The sequence below is a fragment of the Lynx rufus genome, unplaced genomic scaffold, assembly GCF_022079265.1.
Source record: "Lynx rufus isolate CCGP_SWC_20201006 ecotype Redwood Valley unplaced genomic scaffold, mLynRuf1.p SCAF_4, whole genome shotgun sequence".
Lineage (NCBI taxonomy): Eukaryota > Metazoa > Chordata > Mammalia > Carnivora > Felidae > Lynx > Lynx rufus.
This window is the reverse complement of record NW_025814856.1, coordinates 1,417,177-1,440,988: the sequence shown is the minus strand read 5'-3', so window position 1 is coordinate 1,440,988 and position 23,812 is coordinate 1,417,177. Positions and strand designations below refer to the sequence as shown.

Sequence of the window (23,812 nt, the reverse complement as noted above, 5' to 3'; positions counted from 1 at the left end):
CTCCTCGGCCCCTGGGGGAACCGCTCACGTTACCTGGGTAGGGCACGAGGCCATTGGCATACACGGTCTCTAGGGCAGGGTGCCCCCCAGGGAAGGGCACGACACCTGCGAAGCCATTGGTGATGGGAGCCACGAGCCCGGGCACGGCAGTGGAACCAAGCAGCGGGGGCGAGTGCAGTCCTGTGGGGCAGAGGAGCGCGATGGGGAGCCTGAGCCTGGCCCCGGCCCCGGCCCCGCCCTGCCCTGCCCACCATCCGCAGGCCCCTGGCGGACTCTCACCAGAGGCAGGGGCGATGGGTGTGGCAGGCAGCCCGTTAAGGCTGACGGCGCCGATCTGCTGGATGTGGCAGGGTGAGAAGGCCACGCCAGGGCTCAGGTAGCTGCCCGACGTGGACAGGACCGTTGTCTGCTGCTGCATGAGCTGGGGGTGGAGAGGGAGTCAGCGTGCACAGTCGGGGTGGCACCTGCCCTGAGGTCATGACGCCCCGGGGGAGGCCTGGCCCTCTGGTAACTGGCGGGGGTGGGGGAGCGGTCAGCCTGGCTATCGTGGCTCGGGCCTCAGGAATGGTGGGGCTCAGCCTGGGATCGAGGGTCGGTCTAGGATCAGGGTTCAGTCTTCAGGTCAGGGCTGAGTCAGGAATTTGGGCTTGGTCCGGGATCGGGGATCAGCCAACACTGAAGTCAGCCAGGCTCGGGTCTCAGTTGGGAGTCAGCCTGGATTTAGAGGCTCCTCTTGGAGCTAAGCATGAGGTTGTGTCAGTCCAGAGTTGGGGTTCAGCTTGGGCCTGGGGCTCGGTTCGTGGCTGGAGGGCTCGGCTGGGGCTGGGGCTCAGGAATCAGCCTGGATCTGGGGACTCGGCCGTGGCCGGGATGGGACCCCGAGTCAGACAGACTGGGCAAGAGACGGGAAGAGGAGCAGAGAGGCAGCGGCCCTCGACAGAACGCAGAGAGAGAGAGACTGAGCTGAGCCCCCGGAGCGGCCTTGGGAGACAGAGTGCGTCCGCCGGGGTCACTCACGGCCTGGGCGTAGGCACTGTAGGGGCTGAAGGGCAGGGTGAGGGATGGCGTCAGGATGCCCAGCTGGCCCACCATCTGCTGCATGCGCCGGAGCGTCCGCTCCTTGTCCGTGTCGGCAAACTTGACCACCAGGCTGGAGGAGGCACCCTGCAGGGGCGGCGGCGGGCAGGGAGGGAAAGAAGGAGGGAGGTAGCCAGGACTCTGGGTTCCCGGAGCCACGCCGGCTCAGGGCCTTGGCCGCGCGGCGTAGATGCCGGGCGCTCTCGATCCCGCCCACGGGCCCGCCGCCGCGGGACACGCACGTGGCGGCGAGAACAGCTCAGAGCTCGGCGTCCCGGGTCTCGCACTTGACGGTGCGGCCGCCTGTGCGCACACGTGGGGCCTCTGGGCCCGGGGGGGTGGTGTCCGGGGCCCAGGAGAGGACCCGGACTATCAGCCACGCTCTCAAAAGTGGAGAAGCCGACTGCTGGAGAGGAACGACGGGGACCTATAACTGACTCACACCCGAGAACAGGTGAGACACCGACCATCAGAGAGGTTGCCCCCTTTGATGGCGAGCTCACTCCCTGAGACACCTCCTCACCCCGGTCAGCTCCCTGCAGGAGAAAGCCTGAATGAATCCTGCCACCCTAGGGACGAAAACTGATGCCCAAGTACCCAGAGAGCAAGGGACCGGAAGCTCTGACACCGCCCTGCCCTTCACACCTAGTTTTTTGGGGTTTACTTATTTATTTTGAGAGAGACAGAGAGACAGAGAGACAGAGAGACTGAGTGGGGGAAGGGCAGAGAGAGGGGGACAGAGAATCCCAAGCAGCTCTGTGCTGACAGCACAGACATGGGGCTCGAACTCACGAACGCTGGGGTCACGACCTGAGCCGAAATCAAGAGTCGGATGCGTAACCGACTGAGCCCCCCAGGCGCCCCCCGCACACCCATTTTGAGACCAGCTGAGAGCAGAGTTGGTTCCGGAAGGCCTGTCGTCCCCTGGCAGATTTGGACATTCATGTACAGTGATGGTGGCCCCCGGCGCCTGCTTCCTAGAGGGCAGGGCCACTCCCAGAGCCCGGCTGGTCCTCCCCGGCCCATCCCCACCCTGGCCCAGGGGACGGGTCCAAACGGCCTTCCCTCCCCTGTCAAAACTTTCCGTGGCTCTCATCGCCCTAAGAAGCCGTGCTCCTCAGCTTTGGACCGCAGCCCCTCCCGCCGCCCCCCCATCCGTGTCCTCATCCCCCACGCCCCACACGTCCCCCTGCTGGCCTCGACAAAGCCAAACCACCTCTCGGGATCTCACCCCTCCAGGACACCCTCTTGTACACCCACACGCGTACACACGCTCACACACACGCGCGCGCGCGCGTACTCACACGCATACCCACACACGTGCACACAAATGCCACCCACGCAGACCTACACGCTCACACACACGCGTACACTTGCCCTCACATATTCCTGCAGATGCACACATACGCCCCTGCCCCCCCCCCGCGCCCCCCAGGCACACTCGCACATACACACGCATGCACTCAATACACACACGTGCCCCCACCCACGGACGTACGGCACCGTCGACTCGCACAAAAACACCCACTCGACACACTTACACGTGTGCCAGCACACACACTTATCCGCACATCTTCTCACACGCACACAGCTCACGTGCACGTTAACAACCACCCACTGCCAGGCACACACACACGCACTCACACCCACGGGCATGTGCGCACACCCACGTATTCTCTCCCTCGCACACACGTGAACAGGCACACACGCGCTAGTCCACGCGCAGCCCCACACTCACTCGCACGCTCGCGTCCTCGTACGCCCCGCGCGTGCGCAGTCACCCTCGTGTGCGTGCACCCGCCCACGGCGCCATCAGAGACGCGCTCCTCCGGCTGGGACGGTCGCGAGCGTTCCCATCCCTGTCCCCTCCCCCCTCCCCCCTGCCCGCCCCGGGGCTCGGGACAGTCCTACTCACCGGCATGGTTTGGCTGCCGTGCAGCGCGTGGATGGCCGCTTGGGCCTCCGTGTGGGAGGAGAACTTCACAAAGGCACAGCCTGCCCCAAGAGAAGGAAGGAGAGTGCGTGAGGGCAACAACGGGGTCTTTCCGGGGGGGAGGGGGGCAGGGGCCGCAGGAGAGGGGACCGGGAGCCCTGGACGGCCAGTGTCAGACAGGCAGCCGGAAGGCCAGACAGTCAGAACAGAGAGACAAGCAGTCATGTGTCCAGACAGACAGCTGGACAATAAAGGATCAGGCAACGAGACGAGCACACAGCCAGCCACAGAGGTCGACATCAGCCAGTTGGCCGTCCGTTCACTCAGAAAGCCAGGCAGCCACACAGCTATTTGTCACACGCACAGTCAGACGGATGTCGCGAAGGGGTGCACAGTCGGGGAGGCAGGCCCTGCCCGCTGGAACAAGGGAAGGGCACGGGCTTCGAGAACACCCGCCAGCCCCTGGCACCATGAGATCCAGAGCTGAAATCAGATATGCAGAGGGATGGTGACAAACCTTCAGACACAGGCACAGAGATACAGTTCTGTGGGTACAGTCAGGCACAGATACATTCAGACCCAGACAGATATGCCCATGTCACCAGAGTTAGAGAGATGGGGACCAGAAAGAAAGAAAGAAAGAAAGAAAGAAAGAAAGAAAGAAAAAGAGAGGAAGAAAGAAAGAAAGACAAAGAGAAAGAAAGAAAGAAAGAAAGAAAGAAAGAAAGAAAGAAAGAAAGAAAAGAAAGAAAAGAAAAAGAAAAAGGAAGGAAAGAAGGAAGGAAGGAAGGAAGAAAGAAAGAAACCAGACAGGGCAGACCCAGCTGGCCAGTCACACAGGACCAAATCAGAAATTGGGCAGACAGATAGCCAGGGACCACCAGACATAGGTAAATTCAGACACACAGTCATAGGAGAGACCACTAGACATAATTCCAGAGAGAGTACTATGGAAGAGCCAGGCAGGTGGGGTGAGACAATGGAATGTTCTGGAATTAGAGAGTGGCAATGGTTGCACAATTTTTTGAATATACTGAAAAGCACTTCACTGTACGTTTTAAAAAGGGGAGTTTTACAGTATATGGATATCAATTTAAAAAAAAAAGAGAGAGAGCCAAGCAAATAGGGACCATGGGATACATTCAGTTCTAGAAGAGTAAAAGTTGCAAGAGCCAGAGACAGGCAGGCTGAGAGTTGGTGCCAGACAGATGGACCAAACGGGTAGAATCAGGTAGACAGACAAACACCACCAGACTCATGAAAACCCAGACAGCAATAGTCATTTAGACACTCAGGCATAACGAGTCAGAGACTAAGAGAGGCAGGCGTCCATAGTCACATACAGCCACATGGGCAGACAGGGAAACATTGGAGACCATTAAAGTCTTTCCCGGATGGTACAGCCAGGATCAGGCCGACAGTCCACAGGAAACTGTCCCACAGAGCCAGGTGGACACAGGCAGCGTATCGGGACATGGCACACAGTTAGGACCCCGTGGGACGTGACAGTCCCGGCCACCCAGTCCGCGCCCCCAGCCGCCCTGCCCCACCGCCTTCAGGAGTCAGTCCCGGCCCATCAGGTACCTGTAGGCCCCACCCCCAGGAGCCAACCCCGCCTCCCACGTGCCTGGCCCCGCCCCCAGGAGCCAGTCCCGCGTTCTCAAGTGTCCAGCTCCACCCCCGGGAACCAACCCCGCCCTGTCACGTGCTCTCCTCCACCCCCGCCTCCTGGAGCCAGTCCCACCCCTTCAAGTATCCTGCCCCGCCCCCGGAGCCAGTCCCGCCCCCTCAAGTGCCCAGCCCCACTTCCTCAAGTGCCCTGCCCCGCCCCCAGGAGCCAGTCCCGCCCCACCACGCGCCCGGCCCCGCCCCCTGAGTCAGTCCCGCCCCCTCAAGTGCCCAGCCCCACTTCCTCAAGTGCCCTGCCCCGCCCCCAGGAGCCAGTCCCGCCCTCTCACGTGCTCTCCTCCGCCCCCGCCCCCCCCACGTGCCCGGCCCCGCCCCCGGAGCCAGTCCCGCCCCCTCAAGTGCCCAGCCCCACCTCCTCAAGTGCCCTGCCCCGCCCCCAGGAGCCAGTCCCGCCCTCTCACGTGCCTGGCCCCGCCCCAGGAGCCAACTCCGCCCTCCCACGTGCCCGGCCCCGCCCCCGGAGCCAGTCCCCGCCCCCTCAAGTGCCCCGCCCCGCCCCCTCAAGGGCCCAGCTCCGCCCCCAGGTGCTAGTCCCATCCCCACCTACGCGCCCAGCCTCGCCCCAGGGCCAGTCCCCGCTCGCCGGTCACCTTTGCTGCTGCCGTCAGGCCCGCGGAGCACGGTGCATTCGTCGATGACCCCAAAGGGCTGGAACAGCCGCAGCACGTCCTCTTCCGACTGCTGCTTGTTCAGCATCCCCACAAACAGCTTCCGGTCCCCTGTGGGCGGAGACACCCCCTCAGCCGAGTCCTGGCCTCCGGGAATTTCTCGGTCCCGCCGACCGAACGGAGGCAGCAGGGCCCGGGGGGGAGCACCGCCGGCCCCTGCTCGGCCTGTGAGCGGGAGGACACAGGGGCTGTCCCCCCTCCCACGTGCGCTGCTCGGGCGCATCTTGGAGCCTTCGCTCACGCAGTGCGCCCCTCCTGGAACGTCCTCCCTTCGGTCCTCAGGGCCACCGCTCCCTGCTCCCACCCTCGGGCAAAGGTGCTCTCTCCCTCCTCGCCTTCAGAGCACCCACACACAGTGCTGGCGTGAGAACTGCCTGGCCTGGGCCCCTGTCTGTCTGTCTGCCACCTAGATTTCCCCGTCGGCCCCAAAAGGAGCCGGGCAGGTGCCTGCCGAATGAGTGAGGGCATGTGTGCGCCCAGGACCGGGTGCCTGGAAGCCTGGAGCCCCCGTCTGGTGGGGTTGGGGTGGGTGCCTGGCTGCAGGCCTGGCTGGGCCGGCGTCTGCCGTATGGGGCACCAGAGTTCTGCTCCCTCCGGTAGCTGCGCTGCCCCCCTGTAATCAGGAACGTGGCAGCTCCGTCTCCCAGGGATGCCGAGCTGGGTTACTATGGGAACCTGTTCTCTGGCAGCTGTCACTCATGAGGGTGGGAGGGAAGGAGGGACAGACGCGGAGAGACTGAGAGTCAGGGAAAGAAACAGGTGAGAGAGAGAGAGAGAGAGAGAGACTGAGAGAGACAGTAAGAGACAAAGCGAGACACAGAGAGAGGAGTATGGAGAGAACCAGAGAGACAGAAGGAGAGAAAAAGATAAGGAGAGAGAAACAGGTATGGGGAGGGAGAGAGGGTGAAACAGAGAGAGGAAGAAGGAGGAGAAGAAGAAGGGAGAGGGAAGGGGAGGGGGAAGGGGAGGAGGGAAAGGAGGGGAAGGAAGAAGTGAAAGAGGAGGGGGGGAAGAGGAGGGGGTAGGGAAAGGGGGAGGAGGGGAAGGAGGAGAAGGAGGTAGAGAAGGAGGAGGAAAGGGAGGAGGAGGAGAGGAGAAGGATGGGGAGGGGAGGAGGGGGGAGGAGGGGAGGAGGAGGGAGGGAGGGGGTAGGGAAAGGGGGAGGAGGGGAAGGAGGAGAAGGAGGTAGAGAAGGAGGAGGAAAGGGAGGAGGAGGAGAGGAGAAGGATGGGGAGGGGAGGAGGGGGGAGGAGGGGAGAGGAGGGAAGGAGGGGGGGAGGGAAAGGGGGGAGGAGGGGAAGGAGGAGAAGGAGGCGGAGAAGGGAGGAGGAAGGGGAGGAGGAGGAAGAGGAGGAGGGGGGAGGGGGAGGAGGGGGAGGGGAGGAAGAGGAGGAGAGGGGAGGAGAGGAGGGGGAGGAGGAGGGGGAGGAAGTGAAAAAGGAGGAGGGGGAGAAGGAGGAGGAGGGGGAGAGGAGGAAGAGGAGGAGGAGGGGGAGGAGGGGGGAGGGGAGGAAGAGGAGGAGAGGGAGGAGAGGAGGGGGAGGAGGAGGGGGCGGAAGTGAAAAAGGAGGAGGGGGAGAAGGAGGAGGAGGGGGAGGAGGGGGAGGAGGAGGGGAAGAATTACTAAAAGAGTGAGAGAGAAGGGGAGAGATGGAGAAACACAGACCCCCTCTCCGACCCCTGCCCTACACTCGCAGCCAGCTTGGAGGGTGTGAAAACAGGCCCCAACCCAGATGGGCTGTCCCAGGCTCCTACACACACACAGGAGTCCTAACAGCCCTGCCCCGCACGCCACCCAGTCCGCCTGAGATGGGGGGGGGGGGAGGTGGGGAGGAAACTCTCCAAGAATGACTAGCCCCGATGCCACTGGGGACAGCCGAGCACGCCCCCGTGGGCAGGTCCCCAACACGGTCCAGACCTGCAGCCGGAGACCCCCGCTCGCCCAGCCTCGAAGGTCAAGCACACACGCTCGAACACGCACGCCCATGCACAGACGCGCGCACCGGCAGGCAGGCACCCCCACCACAGGAGCCGCAGAAATGCGCGTGCCCATGTGCACGTGCTCACGCACATCTGTCCACAGGCGTGCCAAGGCATGCGTGCTCACACGCACACGCCCACGCACAGAAAAAGCGATTCCCCTCAGGGACCCCTTCAGGGATCCCATCCCCTCTGCGTCAGAAGACCCCCATTTTTGCACCCTAGGGGAGGGGTGTATTTCAAGCTCTAGGGGCCAGCGGCGGGACCCAGCCAGACCCCCTACTCCTGACTCCTGGGCTTGGAAGAGAGGACAGAGCCCCCCTGCTCTCCTGCCCCTACCCTAGCTAGGGGACTCTGCCTCTCCCACCACCTCTAGGCGTGTGAGCGGAGAGGTGACGGCTACATCCTCCTGATCAGAGATTCCCCTCCTTCCCCGGCTCCTCCGCCGACCCCCGGCCTGGTGGCCACGGACAGATGACAACTACCTCCGCGGCTTTCACTGTCCGCAGGCTTCACCTGGATCGGCCGCGCCATCTGTGGAGAGAGGGGGGAGGAGGAGGTCAAGGCTGGCAGCGCGGCGTGGCGGGGGGAGGCTACGTCCGAGCCCCGCCGGGCACCCTGCCCCCCCCTCCCCGGGCTCAGCACCCCACCAGCTTCCAGCAGCAAACCAGCCAAACTCAACGGCCACACAGTCCCAGGTACAGGGCTTCACTCATGCTGCCTGGAAAACTCCTACTTTACCTTCAAAACCCAGTAACAATATTTCTTGCTGCAGGAAGCCTCCTTGCCTTCCCAAGTGCTGTATGCTCCTTGGAAAGACGCCCAACTCCTCTGGTCCTGTGTGTGATGTGACCTTGCAGTTTCTCTCATCAAAGACCGGAGTCTATTTCCCCACCCTCTGCATCTGGACCTGGCCTTGTGACTTGCTCTGGCGAGTGGAGTGTGGTGGCGGGGAAGGGGGGGGGGGGAGTTCCAAGCCCCGGCCTCGAGAGACGTCGCAGCTTCCTCTTTTGGGGCCCGCGCACCGCCAGCTGGACAGGCCGAGGCAGGACAGGAGGACGGGAGACCCCGGCTCGCCCCGCAAGCCCTGACTGACTGCCACGGCACGAGTGACCCTGGAGCGGCCAGCAGAAGAACCGCCCAGCTGAGCCCCGTCTGTGCTCGCCGACCCGTGGAATCATGACCAAGTAAGAGGGTTGGGTTGGTTTGTTACTGAGCACCAGCTGACTGACACCAAGGCAACTCCTTTCAGCCAGCTCTCTGAGCCTTGGGTGGGAGGACTGTCGTGCCTGAGTGGGCCAGCTTTCAATGTGGACTCGGTGTTCTGGACCCTCCTGTCCTCCACCTCCAGCACCGAAAATGATGTTCGATGGAAGAAATCCTCGTGTAATCCCCACCCCCAAACTCACCCAGCCATGGGGAGGAGCTAATGTGGATGTCTGAGAACCAACTCAAGGGATGTGGGAACCGGGTGACATTTGCTTCTCCACTGGTCTGAGAATGGGATCCTCCTCCAAGCCTTGTGCTTCTGGCGAACTCTTACTCATCCTTCAAAACCCCGCTCAAAAGCCCCACGCAGGCAACCCTTCCTCCCTCTGCTTCGGGGCAGCGAGTGCCTGGGTCTTGGGTTCTCGCGGCAGCAGGGAGAACCAGAGAAGCTTGCCGAACTGAACGGACCAGGGAGAGGCGGCCAACACACAACAGCATAGAAGGGCGCCAGGCCTGGGGTTGGAACACGTGCCCGTCCCAGACCCCCTCCAAGGTCAGACAGTCCCCATGGCCATTCGGAGAAGGTGCTTGGGGGACGTCAGCCCTCTGGTCACTGTGCAGCTGCCCAGCGAGCTGCAGCTTTCCCCAGGTTTTACAGATGTCAAAACCGAGGCCGGGAGAGGTTGTCTGTCCAAGGTCATGGTGGGTGAGTGAAGGCACTAAGCCTCCCTAGACTTCAACTCTAAGGATCTTTCTACCCAGTCCCGTGAGTAGAGACCCCTCTCCAACTGTGAACCCCCAGATCTCCTTCCCCTTCTCTTAGACCCCGAACTGCCCCACACCCCCAGTCTGAGTCCCCTCCCTCACCCTGCACCCTCTCTCCCTGCGCCCCCTCCCCCTCTCCAGCTTCCCTACCCTCTCTGAGCCCCTCCCCGTTCTGCGCGCATATGGGCGGCCTCGATTTGAACTCAGCCTTGGGAGCCCCAGAAGCAGAGAGGCCTTCCAGTGTCCCCAGTTCCTGTCACCCACGCAGCCACATCCTCAGAGGGACCCTGACCACCTGGGAAGGGCTCTCCCTTCCCCCACCATGTCCACACACACACACACACACACACACACACACCGGGCCCTCTCCACCTGGGTACCACACCCAGCTAGCTGGAGGCGGGAGGGGAGATTTTGTTCAACCAGATGGGACCAGGTTCTGGGCTGCGGGCAGACTGAGGTTGTGAAGGGAGGTGGGGGGACAGGGGGCACCTGAGCTCCAGCCTCCTGTTCGCCCCCACCCCTCCCACCCCGCCTCCGCTGGCCCTCACCTCCCCCCCCCCTGCCGCCCAGCACCTTGGGCAGATGAGGATGGGGTTGCCATGGCAACGCTGATTCACCACACGGAAGCTGGCAATTGTTGTTGCCATGGAAACCGCCTCTTAGGGGCGAGCCCAGCTCCTGCCTTGCACAAAAGAGATATTTAAATATAATCTTCTGGAGATGGATGCGCCGAGGGAGGGAGCGAGGTGGGGGGGCCACGGGGAGGGAACCTGCGCCCATCCCCGCACCCTCCACCCCCGCCCCACTCTCGTGGCCTGGATACCTGCGCCCCATCTCCCCCCCCCCACCCCCCACCCCAGCCCGGTTGCGGAGCCTGGGACCTTCCGCCTCCTGGGAGGCCCCTTCCCCCTCCTGGGTCAGCTCGGCGCGGGGCAGCCGCGGGGGTCTGGGTCTGGTCCCGAGAAGCCAGGCGGGCAGTCAGTCCCCTCCTCCCCGGTCCCCCACTCGAAGGCCGAGGCTCCGAGGCCTGGCCGTCCGCACCCCGCGGCCCGCCTTACCCACCGGCCTGGAGACGCGCGCCAGGCTGGCCTCGTGCCGCCGCCCGCCCGGCCCCGGGCGCACAGGCGCGCACACGCCGCACGCACGCACCGGCCCCGCGCCTCGCTCCCCGCGCCCGACGCCCGGCGGGCGCTGACGATCCGCCCGCCAGAGGCCGGGCCCTGCCGGCGTTGCCCGCCCGAGCCCGGAGGAGGCGTGCGGGGGGGGGGGGGGAGGGGGGGTTGGGGGGGGGAGCTGGGTCTCCCCACACCCCTCCTGTCGCCCCTGCCCGCCCATCTGGCTCTGCCCACCTCCTTCCGGCTCCCTCTCTCCATCTGTCCCACCACCGAGGTCTCCGCCTAGTGCCCTCCCTCCCTCCTACACCTTCTCTGGCTCCCCATGGCTGCGTCCCTTCCCTCCCCCCTCTCGTCCCCCTTTCATTTATTCCACGACATTCCCAGCGTGCCCCATGCCGAGTCAGTCTGCAACCCCAGGGAGAACCCCAGGAATCTGGCCCAAGGGGGGACACAGGCAGACGCGGCACTCCCAGCCAGAGCTAGGGATCAACGGCTCCCGGAGACCCCAGAGCTCAGAGCGGTGAAGAGCCCAAGGCTACCAGGGCCGCACTGGAGGTAGAATAGTGCAGTGGGTTTTGAAGTATGAGTAAGAGTTTTGGGGGGGGAGACAGTTTCTCATGCCGGAGGAATACCTACACCCCCTGACTCATTCAATCTCCAAACAACTTTATGAGACGGAAACGTTCGCGTTTTACAGATGGGCAAATCAGAAAGGGAGAGGAGAACGTCAGAAGCAGAGTCCGGGTCTCCTGAGGGTTTCCTCAAGGTCCTCTTAGGATCCAGCCAACCCTTCAGCCAAGGGTCCTGTGGGCCGGGGCTCTGGGGGGCGTCTGTGTCTCTGGGGGCGGGGGGGGGCATACATCACGTAGCTGAGGTCCAGTCCTTGCTCTGCCCCCAGCTTTTGCTGGGTGACTTCAACCAAGTCATACGTCGTTGAGAAACCGGGGTCCCTGTGTCTGACCTGTGTGTGTTACAGATGGGGAAACTGAGTCCACTGGGGGAGGGACTGCAGGAGGCGCCTCTGGTAGTCGGGCTGGGGCCCCGAAGACGGTCCTTTAGAAGACGTGGGGGCCCGGGAGAGGCCCCAACCGGGTTGTTTCTGGGTAGTATGGAGGAGAAGAAAGCAAGGTGGGGCCCAAGCCACCATTACAGCCCCCCCTTCTCCCGCGGGGGCCCCCGCCAGCCTCTGTCAAACACCCAGAGCAAGCCTCTCTCCTGCTCTAGGCGCTGCTGTGGCGCCCTACTGCCCCGGGAGTCGCATCCTGGCATTCCTCCTCTGCCTTCCTCCCATGCCGCCGGGACATCACTGCAACTCACCCCCCCCACACACACACACCCCATCCTCAGTGCGAACAGGCCCCTCCGAGGCCACCTCTCCCTGAAGGCCACCTCTCCAAGTGCATCTGCTTCAATGCTTTGTCCAGGCATCACCTTGATTGTGGCACATGCCCCAACACACACACATTGTCCCTCTTGGGTGACTTCCTAGGGGCAGGGGCCGAGGGGCTGTGCGCCCCTTCCCCACCAGAGGCCCGGCCCGGGGTCCCCAAATGGCAAGTGAAATGAAATGAGACAAAACCTACGGCCTCCAGACTCCGCAGAAAGTGAAACCCAGTCCCTGTCCCTGTGGGCAAAGAGCAAGCTGGACCCGTGCTGGGCCCAGCACCCCGTGCGGGGAGTAAGTCAAGAGCTTGTGACCAGCTGTGTCTACGCTTCAGGGGGAGAAGCCGGGCTTGGGAAGACGAGACTGGCCCAGAGTCCTGCAGGCTTGACTTGCCTGTGACAGTTCATTCGTTCGTTCGTTCGTTCGTTCGTTCATCGCGGATGTGCCAGGCTCCTGTTGCCAGGCTCAGCAGCCGGCAGGTGTCACGCCCAGGGCCCTCAGAACACTTCTGCAGTCCCATCCACAAATGAGGAAACTGAGGCCTGGGAAGGTCAAGCCACCGTGGGGCCCCTTGCGCCTTCTCAGGTTCGGCTTGGCTCTGAGCCAAGTCGTGGGATGTGGGAGGGGGGCTTGCGGGGGGGGGGTCACCTCAGAAACCCCTGTGTGCATAGAAGGGGTGTCAGGAGGGGTCCGTCGGGGGGATCCGCGGCCAGACGGACAAACCTATCCCTTTCCAGGGTGCACACAAGAACAGGGGGGCAGCCGGCAGAACTGGGGTGTCCTCCGCCCCTCGAAACCTTCACGAAGAAAGGACGGATGGTGTCGTCTCTGATGGCGCGGCCCCCGAGAGACCCAGCTGGACCCGCCGTCCCCACGGCCCCCCGTTCCAGGTCCGGGAGCCCCATCCTGGGGTCGGACGGCCCAGCGGAGAACATCAGCTCGATCTGCGGCATCTGCCCAGCGTGGACTCCCGGGTCCTGCGGTCCGTTCCGGGTCCTATTCTGGGCTTCTGTGATTAATTTAGGGTCCTACTCCAGAATGCTGAGATTTGATTAAACCGCATCCCCCACGGACACCGCTGTCACACGCGACACGGGAACTGGTCTGCTGCAGAAGCGGCAGCGTGGCGGGGGGGGGGAGCACAGAGCCAGCGCAGGACCCGGCGCCCCCCCCCACCCTCCCCGTCACTCTTCCTGCAACCCGCGGACGAGGCGTCGGCTCTGGCTCTGAAAGGCTGCCGGTACCGCTGCCCCGGGGGGAGGAGGTTCGCCCGCGAGTCAACCCCCTTCGTGGCTTGGCGGGGGGGTGTCGGCCACGGAGGCCGCAGGCCTAGGTCCTCGGGGATCCGAACTCCCGAGTCGGCGCCCAAAGGAGACGCGGCACGTGTCCATCAGAGACAAAGCACGGCAGGGTCTCTCTGGAAGGTAGAGATCTCTCCCGTCGGTAACGGCCCACCCACAGGACAGTGGCAAGTTGTGTGGGCCCGCTGTGGAATACTACACGGCGACGAAAAAGCACCAGCCACTGAGAGACCTGGTGCCGACGGGGGACACTGGGTCTCAGCAGCCGCACAGTGACAGAAAAAAACGCAGGGGGTAAAGACTACATATGATATGATTCCAGTCGCTTTAGGTAAAGAGCAAAACGGGAAAAGGTTACCCGGTCTTCTAGAGATATATTTATAAGCACAAAGGACGGGAGGAAAAACAGGGGTCGGTTACCGTGAAAGTCAGGATGGTGACTCCTCCAACAGGAAGACGGGGGCTCAGGCGTGGGGACGTGACAGGCATGGTTTCTGGGGACTGCTAGAGATCCTCCCTCCCCCCCCCAACCACGAGCCCGTATCAAAAAGAGACCCCCAGACTCCACAATCTAGACATACGATGACATTGCATCATGTTCCTGGATCTAGAACATTCTAGGTCTAGAATGCCCTCTCTAACGTGGTAGCTGATCCCTGGTCTAGAACATTCCACATCTGTGCTATCCAAAACAGTGGCTGACTCCTAATCTAGGATATTCTAAGTCTGAGCGCTCCAATACAGGAGGTGACCCCCAGTCTAGAACATTCTACATCTGCTGCCTAACACAGTAGTTATCCCCTGACCTAGAACATTCTAGGGGCACCTGGGCGGCTCAGTTGGTTGAGCATCCAATCATGATCAGCTCGGGTCATGATCTCACAGTTTGTGGGTCCGAGCCCCGCGTCGGGCTCTGTGCTGACGGCTGGGAGCCTGGAGCCTGCTTCGGCTTCTGTGTCGACTTCTCTCTCTCCGCCCCTCCCTTGTTGTGCTCGCTCTTTCTCCCAAAAATAAATAAATAAATGGTTTTTAAAAAGAACATTCTAGACTTGAGCTGCCCAATGTGGTAGCCACTAGCCATGTGTAGTGGTTTAAGTTTAAAACATTTTTTAACGTTTATTTATTTTTGAGAGAGAGAGAGAGAGTGGGGGAGGGGCAGAGGGAGAGGGAGACTCAGAATCCGAAGCAGGTTCCAGGCTGTGAGCTGTCAGCACGGAGCCCGACACGGGGCTCGAACTCACGGACCTTGAGATCACGACCTGAGCTGAAGTCGGACGCTTAACTGACTGAGCCACCCAGGCGCCCCCCAAGTTTATTTATTTTTAATTGGGGGGGGGAGAGGGTCAGAGAGGGAGAGAGAGAATCCCAAGCAGACCCCATGCTCAGTGGGGAGCCCAGTGCGGGGCTTGAACCCACGAACTGTGAGATCATGACCTGAGCCCAAATCAAGAGTCAGACACTGAACTGACTGAGCCACCCAGACGCCCCCTCCTGGAAACATTTAAATGTTAAATGTGGCTCGCGTTCTAGATCGATGCGCACTGCTCTGGAACCTTCGCTGCTCCTTATTCTCCTGATCAGTGGATGCCAGCAGCCTCTCCCAGTCATGACAATCACAAGTGTCCCCAGACGTCACTCAGGGTCCCGCGGGGGCAGAATCGCCCCCCGGGCTGAGACCCCTCCTCTGACCTAACGTAAACTCCTCCACGAGACAGCGGAGGCTCCGCTGTGTCTCCCGCACGCAGCAGCTCGCCTGGCACATTCCTACCTCCCGGCTCGGCACACGCCCTCCCCACGCCACCCCTGTCTCCATCTGCCACAGTCTTCCCCATCTCTCGAGACACGACATGGCTCAAATGCCCTCTCCTCCGAGAAGCCGCCTTGTTTGCCGCACGAAGTCACCGGTGCGGGGGGCCCCGGCTCCCCCCACCCAGAGCCACCGCGATGCTGTCCCGGCCGCCACACATTCGCTGCTCATTTTGTGCTCGCCCGTCATAGTGGGTTGAACGGGGACTTCCCTGAGATATGTCCAAGTCCTAACCCCCAAAACCTGTTGAATCTGGAAAAGGTGTCTTTACGGATGTGATTAAGTCACGGATCTTGAGGTGAGGTTTAGGGTGAGCCCTAGACCCATCGACAGGTGTCCTTATAAGAAAAAGGCAGAGGGGGAGGGGAGACGTATCGACACAGAGGGCGGCCACGTGGCCACAGAGGCAGGGACTGGGGCGATGTGTCCACAAGCTGGAGAGCCACCGGGAGCTGGAGAGACGTGGAACAGAGTTCCCCACAGCGTGGCCCTCCTGCCACGTCGCTTTCAGACTTCTGGCTCCCGGAAGTGTGACAGCATAAATTTCTGTCGCTTTCAGCTCCCCAGTGCGTGGCGCTTTGTTACAGTGGCCCCGGGTCACTAACCCCCCCCCCATTCACTCCGACCCGGAAAGCTTTGCTCCAAAAGCATCCCGAACCCCTCATCTCTACCTCCGCTGTCCCTGCCCGAGCCGCTTGCCCGAACAACCACAGCTCCCTGCGGTCCCTCTGGCCCCTGATGCTCAGAGAAGGTCCCCGAGCTCCCCGTCGAAACAGAACCCGCATCCTGAGTCTGAAAATCGCTCTGAAAGTCCCCCCCGCCCCCGTCGCCTCTGGGCTCCGTGGTGTCCTCACCACCAGAAGTCCTTTCATTGGGTGGTTCGTTCAGGTGCTCAGTAAATGTCTGTTGAGTGAACCCATGGGTGTTGAGGACTCGAGGGGCCCCCACTCTAGGGAGAGACCCCCCCCCCGCCTTCTTCTGGCTTCCCTCCCGGCTGCTGATGGAGGCCAGAGCCCAGCTTCGGCCCCCAACACAGAGGGTGCCGCTTCCCAGGCCCCCAGGGCCTCAGGCAGTGGAGACGGAGGCTGGCTTTGGCTCTCAGTGATTCCATCAGTAAAATGGGAGAAGAGAGCTAAGAAGGACTGAGCTGGGGGCACTGCTAGAAATCTTAGCAGATCTCCAGGTGGGTACAGATTTCTCCGGACAGGTGGTTCAGAGCCCCCAGCCAGAACCCGGTGCCACGCGCCAAAAAACGGTCCACGGACACGGAAGGGCTGGGCGCCCACACAGGGTCGGCCGTCAAGTCCCCATTCTGCCGTTTGCTGGCTGCTTGACCTTGGACACATCCACTACGAAACCGGTTTCTTCCTCTAGGTGCCCAGTGTCCCCAGAGGCTCCTGCCAAAGGGAGCGTGGCAGACAGCGTGTCGCTCCAAGACGGGGCGCGAGGTGGTGCCCTCCTTGCGCCCTGGGGGAAGCCGGCCGCCGTGCTGTGAGGCCGCTCGAGTTGTCCCCCTTGCGAGGAACTGAGGCCTCTTGTCCACGGCTGCCCCAGGGGCCAGCACGGAGGCGGATCCCCGAGTCACAGTCAGGAGAGACTCTGAGCCACGACCGTGCGGCAGACTCATTCCCTAATTCTGGCCCCCCGGCCACTGGGATCACTAATGCTGGCTGTTTGAGGCCACCAGGTTGTGGAACAATTGTTAGGCCACAAGAGATAACTAATGGGGTCCACAGAAACTCCACTGTGCCCCCGGGGGCCCGCCTGCACGGATGCACCTGCCCTCCAGTCCCCAGTTGGTTCGGGGAGGTGATGGCAGAAGGTCCAACGGAGGGAGAACTGTGAATCCTTTCTCGGAAGTCACCTCCTCCGTGAAGCCTTCCGTGACCCCCTTCTCTACAGTTTCCTCGCTCCACCCCACCCCGTTATACTCTTCCAATGCTGAAGACCAGAGAGGTTAAGTCACTGGCTCACTGCTGCTCAGCAAGGACTGCTTGCTGCCACATCACCTCCACCCCTCTTGTCTTCACCCAAAAAGGGGCACTTTGTTCCTGACTATGAGGTTGAGGCCAGCCCCTGGGCCATTTCTGGTGCTTGTTCAGACCCAAGTCAACCCTTGCCGTGATGGCATGTTCCCGGCAGGTGCACCCCAATTCCCAGCACTTGTGTCTGCAGATGTCACCCAAGCAGCCCCCAAACGTCCCTGATGCTGAAGAGTCCACGAGAGTCCCAGAAGGAAGGGTGAGCACCCCAGGGCCCATGGGGTGCCATGGGTCTCGCTGTGCTTCCTTCGGTTTCCGTGAACAGACGCTGCCTGGGGACCGGGCTCAGCTGGCTCAGGCAGACCGCCCTGCCTGCACTGGGGACAGGGGCTTCCTGCCCACCCCCAGAAGGCAGGGCTGACAAGGGAGAGCCAGTGGAGACGGAGCCTGGGCCAGCCTCCCCTGGGGGTGGAAAAGCTGCCCAAACACCCCCTTCATCAGGGGGCCGTAGCTCTATTTGCTCATAAGGATGAGGGATAAGGAAATCCCTTTCCTTTTCGTATGGAGAAGCAGGCAGTGTCTAAGCTCCTCCTGGAGGCCCTTGAGGCCCTTAGGACTTGCCCCGTCCCCTCGCCGCCCTCCCCTCCTCCCCCTGGCTCCCTCGCACACCCTGCTCCAGCCGCACAGGCCCCCTTGCTGTTCCTCCAACGTGCCGGGCACGATCCTGCCTCAAGGCTCCTGCACATGCTGTTCCCTTTCTCCGCTAATGCCTCCTCGTCCTTCGGGTCTCGGCACAATGACACGTGCACGCTGGGCCAGGCCTTTGTGCCGTGTGCAACCTGCACAACCACACACAACCACTCTGGTGTGAAGCAGGGAACATGGTGGGCAGTAGGCACTCAGTACACGCTCTCCCTGGTCATTTCTGCCCCTCTGCGCCTTATCCCTCTTTCTGAGTCCGGAGGCACGCGGGCCTCACCGCTGACCCCGGGCAGGGCCTCGGCCTTCCCCAGGGTGAGAGCGTCCCCTCCACCCCCACACCCCAGACAGCACCCAGGACTCACCCCGGGCAAGGTCTTCTGTTCGTGCAGGGCAGTCTGAGCTTTGATGGCGGAGTCCCTGGCACAGTAGGTGAGAAAGGCACAGCCTGGAAGGGAGACAAACGGGGGCGTTAAGAGAAAAGGAGATCGAGACCCAACTTCACAGCAGCAGTAATCCCAACGGCCAAAAGGGGAAGGGAGTCAAGTGCCCACCAGTGGATAAATGAACACAATGTGGTCCGTCCACACCCTGGGATATCATTCCGCTTTGAAAAGGAAGGACGTCCTGCCGCCTGGCACCGCGTGGACGGACCCCGAGGACACTGTGCGGTGACAGGAGCCGGACACAGAAGGACGCGTCCCGCGTGACCCCACGCACAGGGGCTCCCCAGAGGAGTCCCGTCCCCAGGGACAGAGAGTGGATGGTGGGAGCCAGGGCTGGGGCAGGGGGCGGGGAGTCCGTGTTTCATGGGGACAGAGCCTCAGTCTGGGGAGATGGAAAGTTCTGGAGACGGGTGGTGGGGGCGGCTGCACGACAGTGTGAGTGTGCCTGACGCCGCTGAGCTGTGCGCTTGGAAAGGGTGAGGAGGGTGAATTTAATTGTATTTAACCACATTTTTTAAAAAATGGAAAAGAAGGGAAAATCGAGGTAGATTTTATGTTCTTTTTTACTACAAGCCAAAAATAAACAGGACACTGGAGACAAGGGTATTGTGGGGGGGGGGGGGGAAATAGCCGTGGTCCAGCCGCCCCTCCCCCTCGGTGAGCTAGGGAAGGGGAGAGGAGAGTAGCTGTTAATTAAACCCGCGTCCGACGCCAGATGAAGAGATAGGCAGAGCGCGGGGTGAGGGCCGGTGGGGCAGTGAGGCCGCGGCTGCCCTGCCCGGGGAGGACGGTGGGGAGCGCACCTGCAGCCCCGAGGATGCAGAAGGTGCTCCAGCACTGGGAGGAGGAGCACGGCGGCTCTGCCACGCACCTGCTTCGTGGCCTTGGGCCGGGCGCCGCCCCTCTCCGGGCCTCAGTTTCCCCGCTCCGAGAGGATGCTCCCAGAGCGTAGAAGGATGGGTCGGGGCGGGGGCGGGGCTAGAGGGGGCGTGGTGCAGCGGAGCCAATCAGGAGAGGACAGGGGGCGGGCCAGCCCAGAAGTGGTCCAGAGCGAGGGTGTGATTGGTTGGACGCCGTCCTGGGCCGGGTGGGGGCTGGGGAGGGGTGCGAAGCGTGAGAACTGCAGAGACCAGAGACACAGAGAGAGACGGAGAGAGGCCCCCAGAGAAAGACCGATGAGATAGACCAATGGTGTTTTGAAAGATGTCTGCCTGAGGCGGGGTGTGGGATGCAGGCAGGTGTCAGGTCCCCTGAGATGGACCCAGGGGGCCGGGCCTCAGCCCTGGACTCTGCCTCTAACCTCTGTGGACCTCACGTTCACTGCGTGTGAAACGAGACCATCGTCGTCTGCTCTGGCGCCGTGGACCCCGTGCCCACCACCCCCAGCTCCCCCGTGGAGCCTCTCTGCCTCCTCCGACCCCTAGGGCCCCCTGTGCAGAGAGAGCCCCTGGGAACAGCCCCGTGGTGCCCAGTTTTGCTCCGGGCAGGAGCTAATTAAAGCCGCGTCCTTCCTTCTGGGATGTGGTCACCACGCTGCCATTCCCACCGGCTGGGCCGGTTGCTGGGGAGGGGTCTGCCTCGGGCCCGAGGGGTCCTCTGGTGCCCTGGGGGGCAGGGCTTTCTAGCGTACAAAAAACATTCGCGGTGAGCACGTAAAATGGTGCAGCCCCCGTGGAAAACAGTTTGGCGATCCTCAGAAAAGTTAAACATAGAATTACCGTAGGACCCAGCAACCGAACGTCTGGGTCTCTACCCAAAAGAATTGAGAGCAGGGACTCGACAGATATTTCAAACAGATATTACGCATGTTCACAGCAGCCCAAAAGGCGGCACCACCCAAGCGTCCGTCAACAGATGAACGGGAAACACAATGGGGTCCATCCATACGCTGGAATATTATTCTGCCTTAAAAAGCGAGGAATTCTGACCCCCGCTGCAACGCGGATGAACCTTGAAGGATGTTATCATGCTCAGTGTAATAGGCCAGACACAGAAGGGCAAGGACTGTCTGGTCCCACTCACAGGGGGTCCCTACAGGAGTCCCGTCCCCAGAGACAGAGAATAGACGGTGGGAGCCAGGGGTGGGGCAGGGGGCGGGGAGCCCGTGCTTCAGGGAGCCAGTTTCCATTTGGGAAAATGAGAAATTCCAGAGATGGATGGTGGGGATGGTTACACAACAATGTGAGCATGCCTGATGCCACTGAGCTGTGCACTTAGACGCGGTTAAGACGGCGAATTTAATCTTATGTGTATTTTACCCCCAATAAAAAAAATTGTAATGGAGATATATTAAAAACAACCCCCCTCCCGTGGGGCGCCTGGGTGGCTCAGTCGGTTGAGCTCCTGACTTCAGCTCAGGTCATGATCTCACAGCTCGTGAGTTCAAGCCCCACGTCGGGCTCTGTGCTGACAGCTCGGAGCCTGGAGCCTGTTTCGGCTTCTGTGTCTACCTCTCTCTCTGCCCCTCCCCCACTTGTGCGCGCTCTCTCTCTCTCTCTCTCTAAAACAAACATTAATATATATATATATATATGCCAAAATAGTGCAGAACTTAGATTATAAATCACGTAATATATAATAATTTTATAATTATAAAATCACGTAACCGTTTTCCAGGTTGAGGAATAGAACACAGATGCTCCCAGAAGCCCGGGTGCTCCCATCCCATGACAATCTCCCCCAGAAGTCACTGCTACCTAGCTCTTGTGATAATCACGTCACTGTTCTTCATTATGGTTCCCTGCCGGGGAGGGGGGGGGTCACTAATCAGTGTAGCTGAGTGCTTCCTGCCTTTGAACTTATATAATGGAATCATAGCATATGCACACTTTGTATCTAGCTTCTGCCACTCAACAACAGGTGGTTGTGTGTATCGGGGGGTTAATTCCTTTTCCTGGCTTGTAGTGTTTTGCCCTGTGAATACACAGCAAGGCTATCCATTCTCTTGTGGATGGGCGTCGGGGTTGTCCGCTGTTATTTTTTTTTTAATTTTTTTTTCAACGTTTATTTATTTTGGGGACAGGGAGAGACAGAGCATGAACGGGGGAGGGGCAGAGAGAGAGGGAGACACAGAATCGGAAACAGGCTCCAGGCTCTGAGCCATCAGCCCAGAGCCCGACGCGGGGCTCGAACTCACGGACCGCGAGATCGTGACCTGGCTGAAGTCGGACGCTTAACCGACTGCGCCACCCAGGCGCCCCGATTGTCCGCTGTTAAAGGCTATCATGAATAAACGTGCTGTGGAGCGTTCTTGCACAGGTACTCTGATGCGCAAAGGCATATCCGGAAATGGAATTGCTGGTTACAAGGTAGGCTTATGTTTAGCTTTAATCGATTCTTTCAAACAGTTTGCCAAAGTGGGTTGTGCCAGAGCATTCTCCAACCAACGGGTCTGACAGTATTTATGCTTCGTTTTCCCCAATCCTTGGTTTTGCCAGCCTTTTAGATGTTAGTCATTATGGTGGGTGTATCATTGTATTTCATTGAGATTGGAACATACATTGCTATAGTTATTAATAAAGTTGGGCACCTTGTGGCTTTGCAGGAGCTCTTTATGTGGTGTGTAAATAAAGAATACTTTGTATTCTTTTGTGGTTACATCTGATGCACACATCTTCTCCCAGCCCATGGCTGGTCTTTCTACTCCTTTTTTGGTGTTTCTATTTTCTGAATTTAATCCCCCAAGGTCTTCCGGGAAAGGAGAGGCGCTAAAACAACTAGCCTAGGGCCTGAGAGAAATTAGGCACAGCCAGAAAGAAATTGGACTGCAGGGAGATGTAAAATAGAGGCAAAACCCTTCCTCCTTGGGTCCTCTCTTGCCCGTGGGGCCTCATTTGCAGAACATGGAGTGTGCTGGTCCTGGGAGGGGAGGGTGGGACCCCCGAGCAACCTTCAAGGCCATGAGCCCGTGGGTCTGGAAGGTTTGCAGCCAGAGGGACGCAAACCAGATTGTGTGCCGCTGTCCTCGGTGCTGAAATGCTTCCCTGTTCTTTTGACCCGCTCTCTTCCTGGCCTCTTTCTCTGTTCTGGTTGGTGAAAAGGTGTGATGTTTACCCCTTTCTGGCTAAATACAGCCTTGATTTCCAGTTCTTATTAGGGCTGAATTGTATTCCCCTCCCCAAAACTCATATGTTGCTGTCCTAACTCCCCAGGACCTCAGAATAAGACCCATTTTGGAAATTGAGTCATTGCAGATGAAATTAGTTAACCTGGACCAGATTCTCCTTTAGTCTCAGAAGGAACCAACTCAACCAACACCTTGATCGCAGACTTCTGGCCTCCGGGGAGGTGAGCAAACACGTTTCTGTTTTCGAAGCCCCCTGGTTTGTGCTAGGTTGTTTCTGCAGCGCTCGCAAACTAATACAATCCCCAGTCAGCACAGACTTGGTAGTGATGTTAATAAAGCTCACTGACTTCTAATCCGAAGAAGCTTGTACTCCATAGCGACTACTTAGTCCTTACAACACACCCACAAAGAAGCTGCTAGTGTTGCCCTATTCTGCAGATGAGGGGCCAGGGCACAGAGTGGGGGTGTGACTTTGTGACTTGCCCAACGTCACACAGATGGGGAGTGGAATATCCAGGCCCCATGGGCTGTGCTAACCACTGGGGTACACTGCCTCGAGCTCGCATCTTTCCTAACATTTTCCCCAAGGCCTAGGGGAGGGTCACAGGCACCTGACCTGCCTCTCCGTGAAAGGAACTTTCAGAGAGTATGCCGTGAGCCCCATTTCAACCGTTACATCCTAGTCCCAGAGGGACCTTCTGACAGAAGTCACAGCCCAGGCAAAGCCTACGCTGGATGGACCTCTCATCTCAATTCCAGCCCTGGCCCCCCCTCCCCCCCCACCCCCCACCGGCCTCATCAATGACAAGGGGGCCAGGTCTTGTGTCCATGAGCTCCCTCCCATGCTGGCCAAGCCCTGCGTTCTTCCCAGAATGCTTGGCTCTTGACCATCCCTTCACACCCACATGCATTTTCAAAGCCTGGACCAGGGTTGATCTGGGGGGTGGGGGTGGGGTGGGGTGGGGTCAAGGCCTGCAGATCTCTCTAGGCCCAAGGGCAGAGCAGAGGCCAAAACAAGGGAATCACCGTATATATGAAAGTTTCCTAATAACTGGATCTTTCTCATCACGGCTCCTTTGGGAAAGGAGGGAGTTCCCCATCTCGGGAGGTAAGCACCAGTGGCTCCCCAGACAGGAAACCTCCTTGCCAGAGACTACCGAGAATCCCTGCTCATGCTGAGATCCCCTGCTCTCTGCTCTCAGTTCTGAGCCTTTGGGGATCTCATGGCTCAAACCTGTAATAATGATAAGAGTCGATGTCCCCCGGAGCACCAGGAATCTTACAGGGGCTCCCCACCCAACGCAACCCTTTGAATCCTCAGACTAGCCCCAGAGAATGGCATGATTGTATTCATTATTATCCCCGTTTCACAGACAGGGAAACTGAGACAGCACCTCGTGAGGAATGCACCTGAGGTTACATCGCATCGGGGCCAGAGGCGGGATTTGAACCCCGGAGGACTAACTCCAGCCTGTGCCTCCTCTGCCAATATTGTCCCTCTTATAAAGATAACAGTAGCAGCCATAACAGCTGATTCACAGAGCACTTCGACAGGGTGGCCATTCCTGGGAACTTGGCTCCAGGACCCCTCCTCTCTGCAGGAGCCCTACCAGGCGGGTATTATGCAGGGTATGCAGGAAGCAGCGGGTAAGGGTTGAGCTGGAATTTGAACCCGGGAGGAGGGGGGG

General features: G+C 60.3%; 1 protein-coding gene across 12 annotated transcripts in view; it reads right to left on the bottom strand.

Annotated features, from left to right (window-relative positions):
- CELF5 (CUGBP Elav-like family member 5) overlaps nt 1-23,812 on the bottom strand; it is a 47,911-nt gene that overhangs the window by 10,813 nt on the left and 13,286 nt on the right. For 8 of the 12 annotated variants that reach the window (XM_047096657.1, XM_047096660.1, XM_047096666.1 and 5 more), the window contains exons 2-8: nt 17,978-18,060; nt 7,833-7,881; nt 5,290-5,418; nt 2,993-3,072; nt 1,018-1,164; nt 280-421; nt 34-180 (exon numbers count right to left, since the gene is read on the bottom strand). In XM_047096657.1, the coding sequence (XP_046952613.1) occupies nt 34-180; nt 280-421; nt 1,018-1,164; nt 2,993-3,072; nt 5,290-5,418; nt 7,833-7,881; nt 17,978-18,060 (777 nt within the window). Of the gene's footprint in view, nt 1-33; nt 181-279; nt 422-1,017; nt 1,165-2,992; nt 3,073-5,289; nt 5,438-7,330; nt 7,336-7,826; nt 7,882-17,977; nt 18,061-23,812 lie in introns of all 12 variants that reach the window. The other 4 variants (XM_047096659.1, XM_047096661.1, XM_047096656.1 and 1 more) reach the window with 3 other exon arrangements.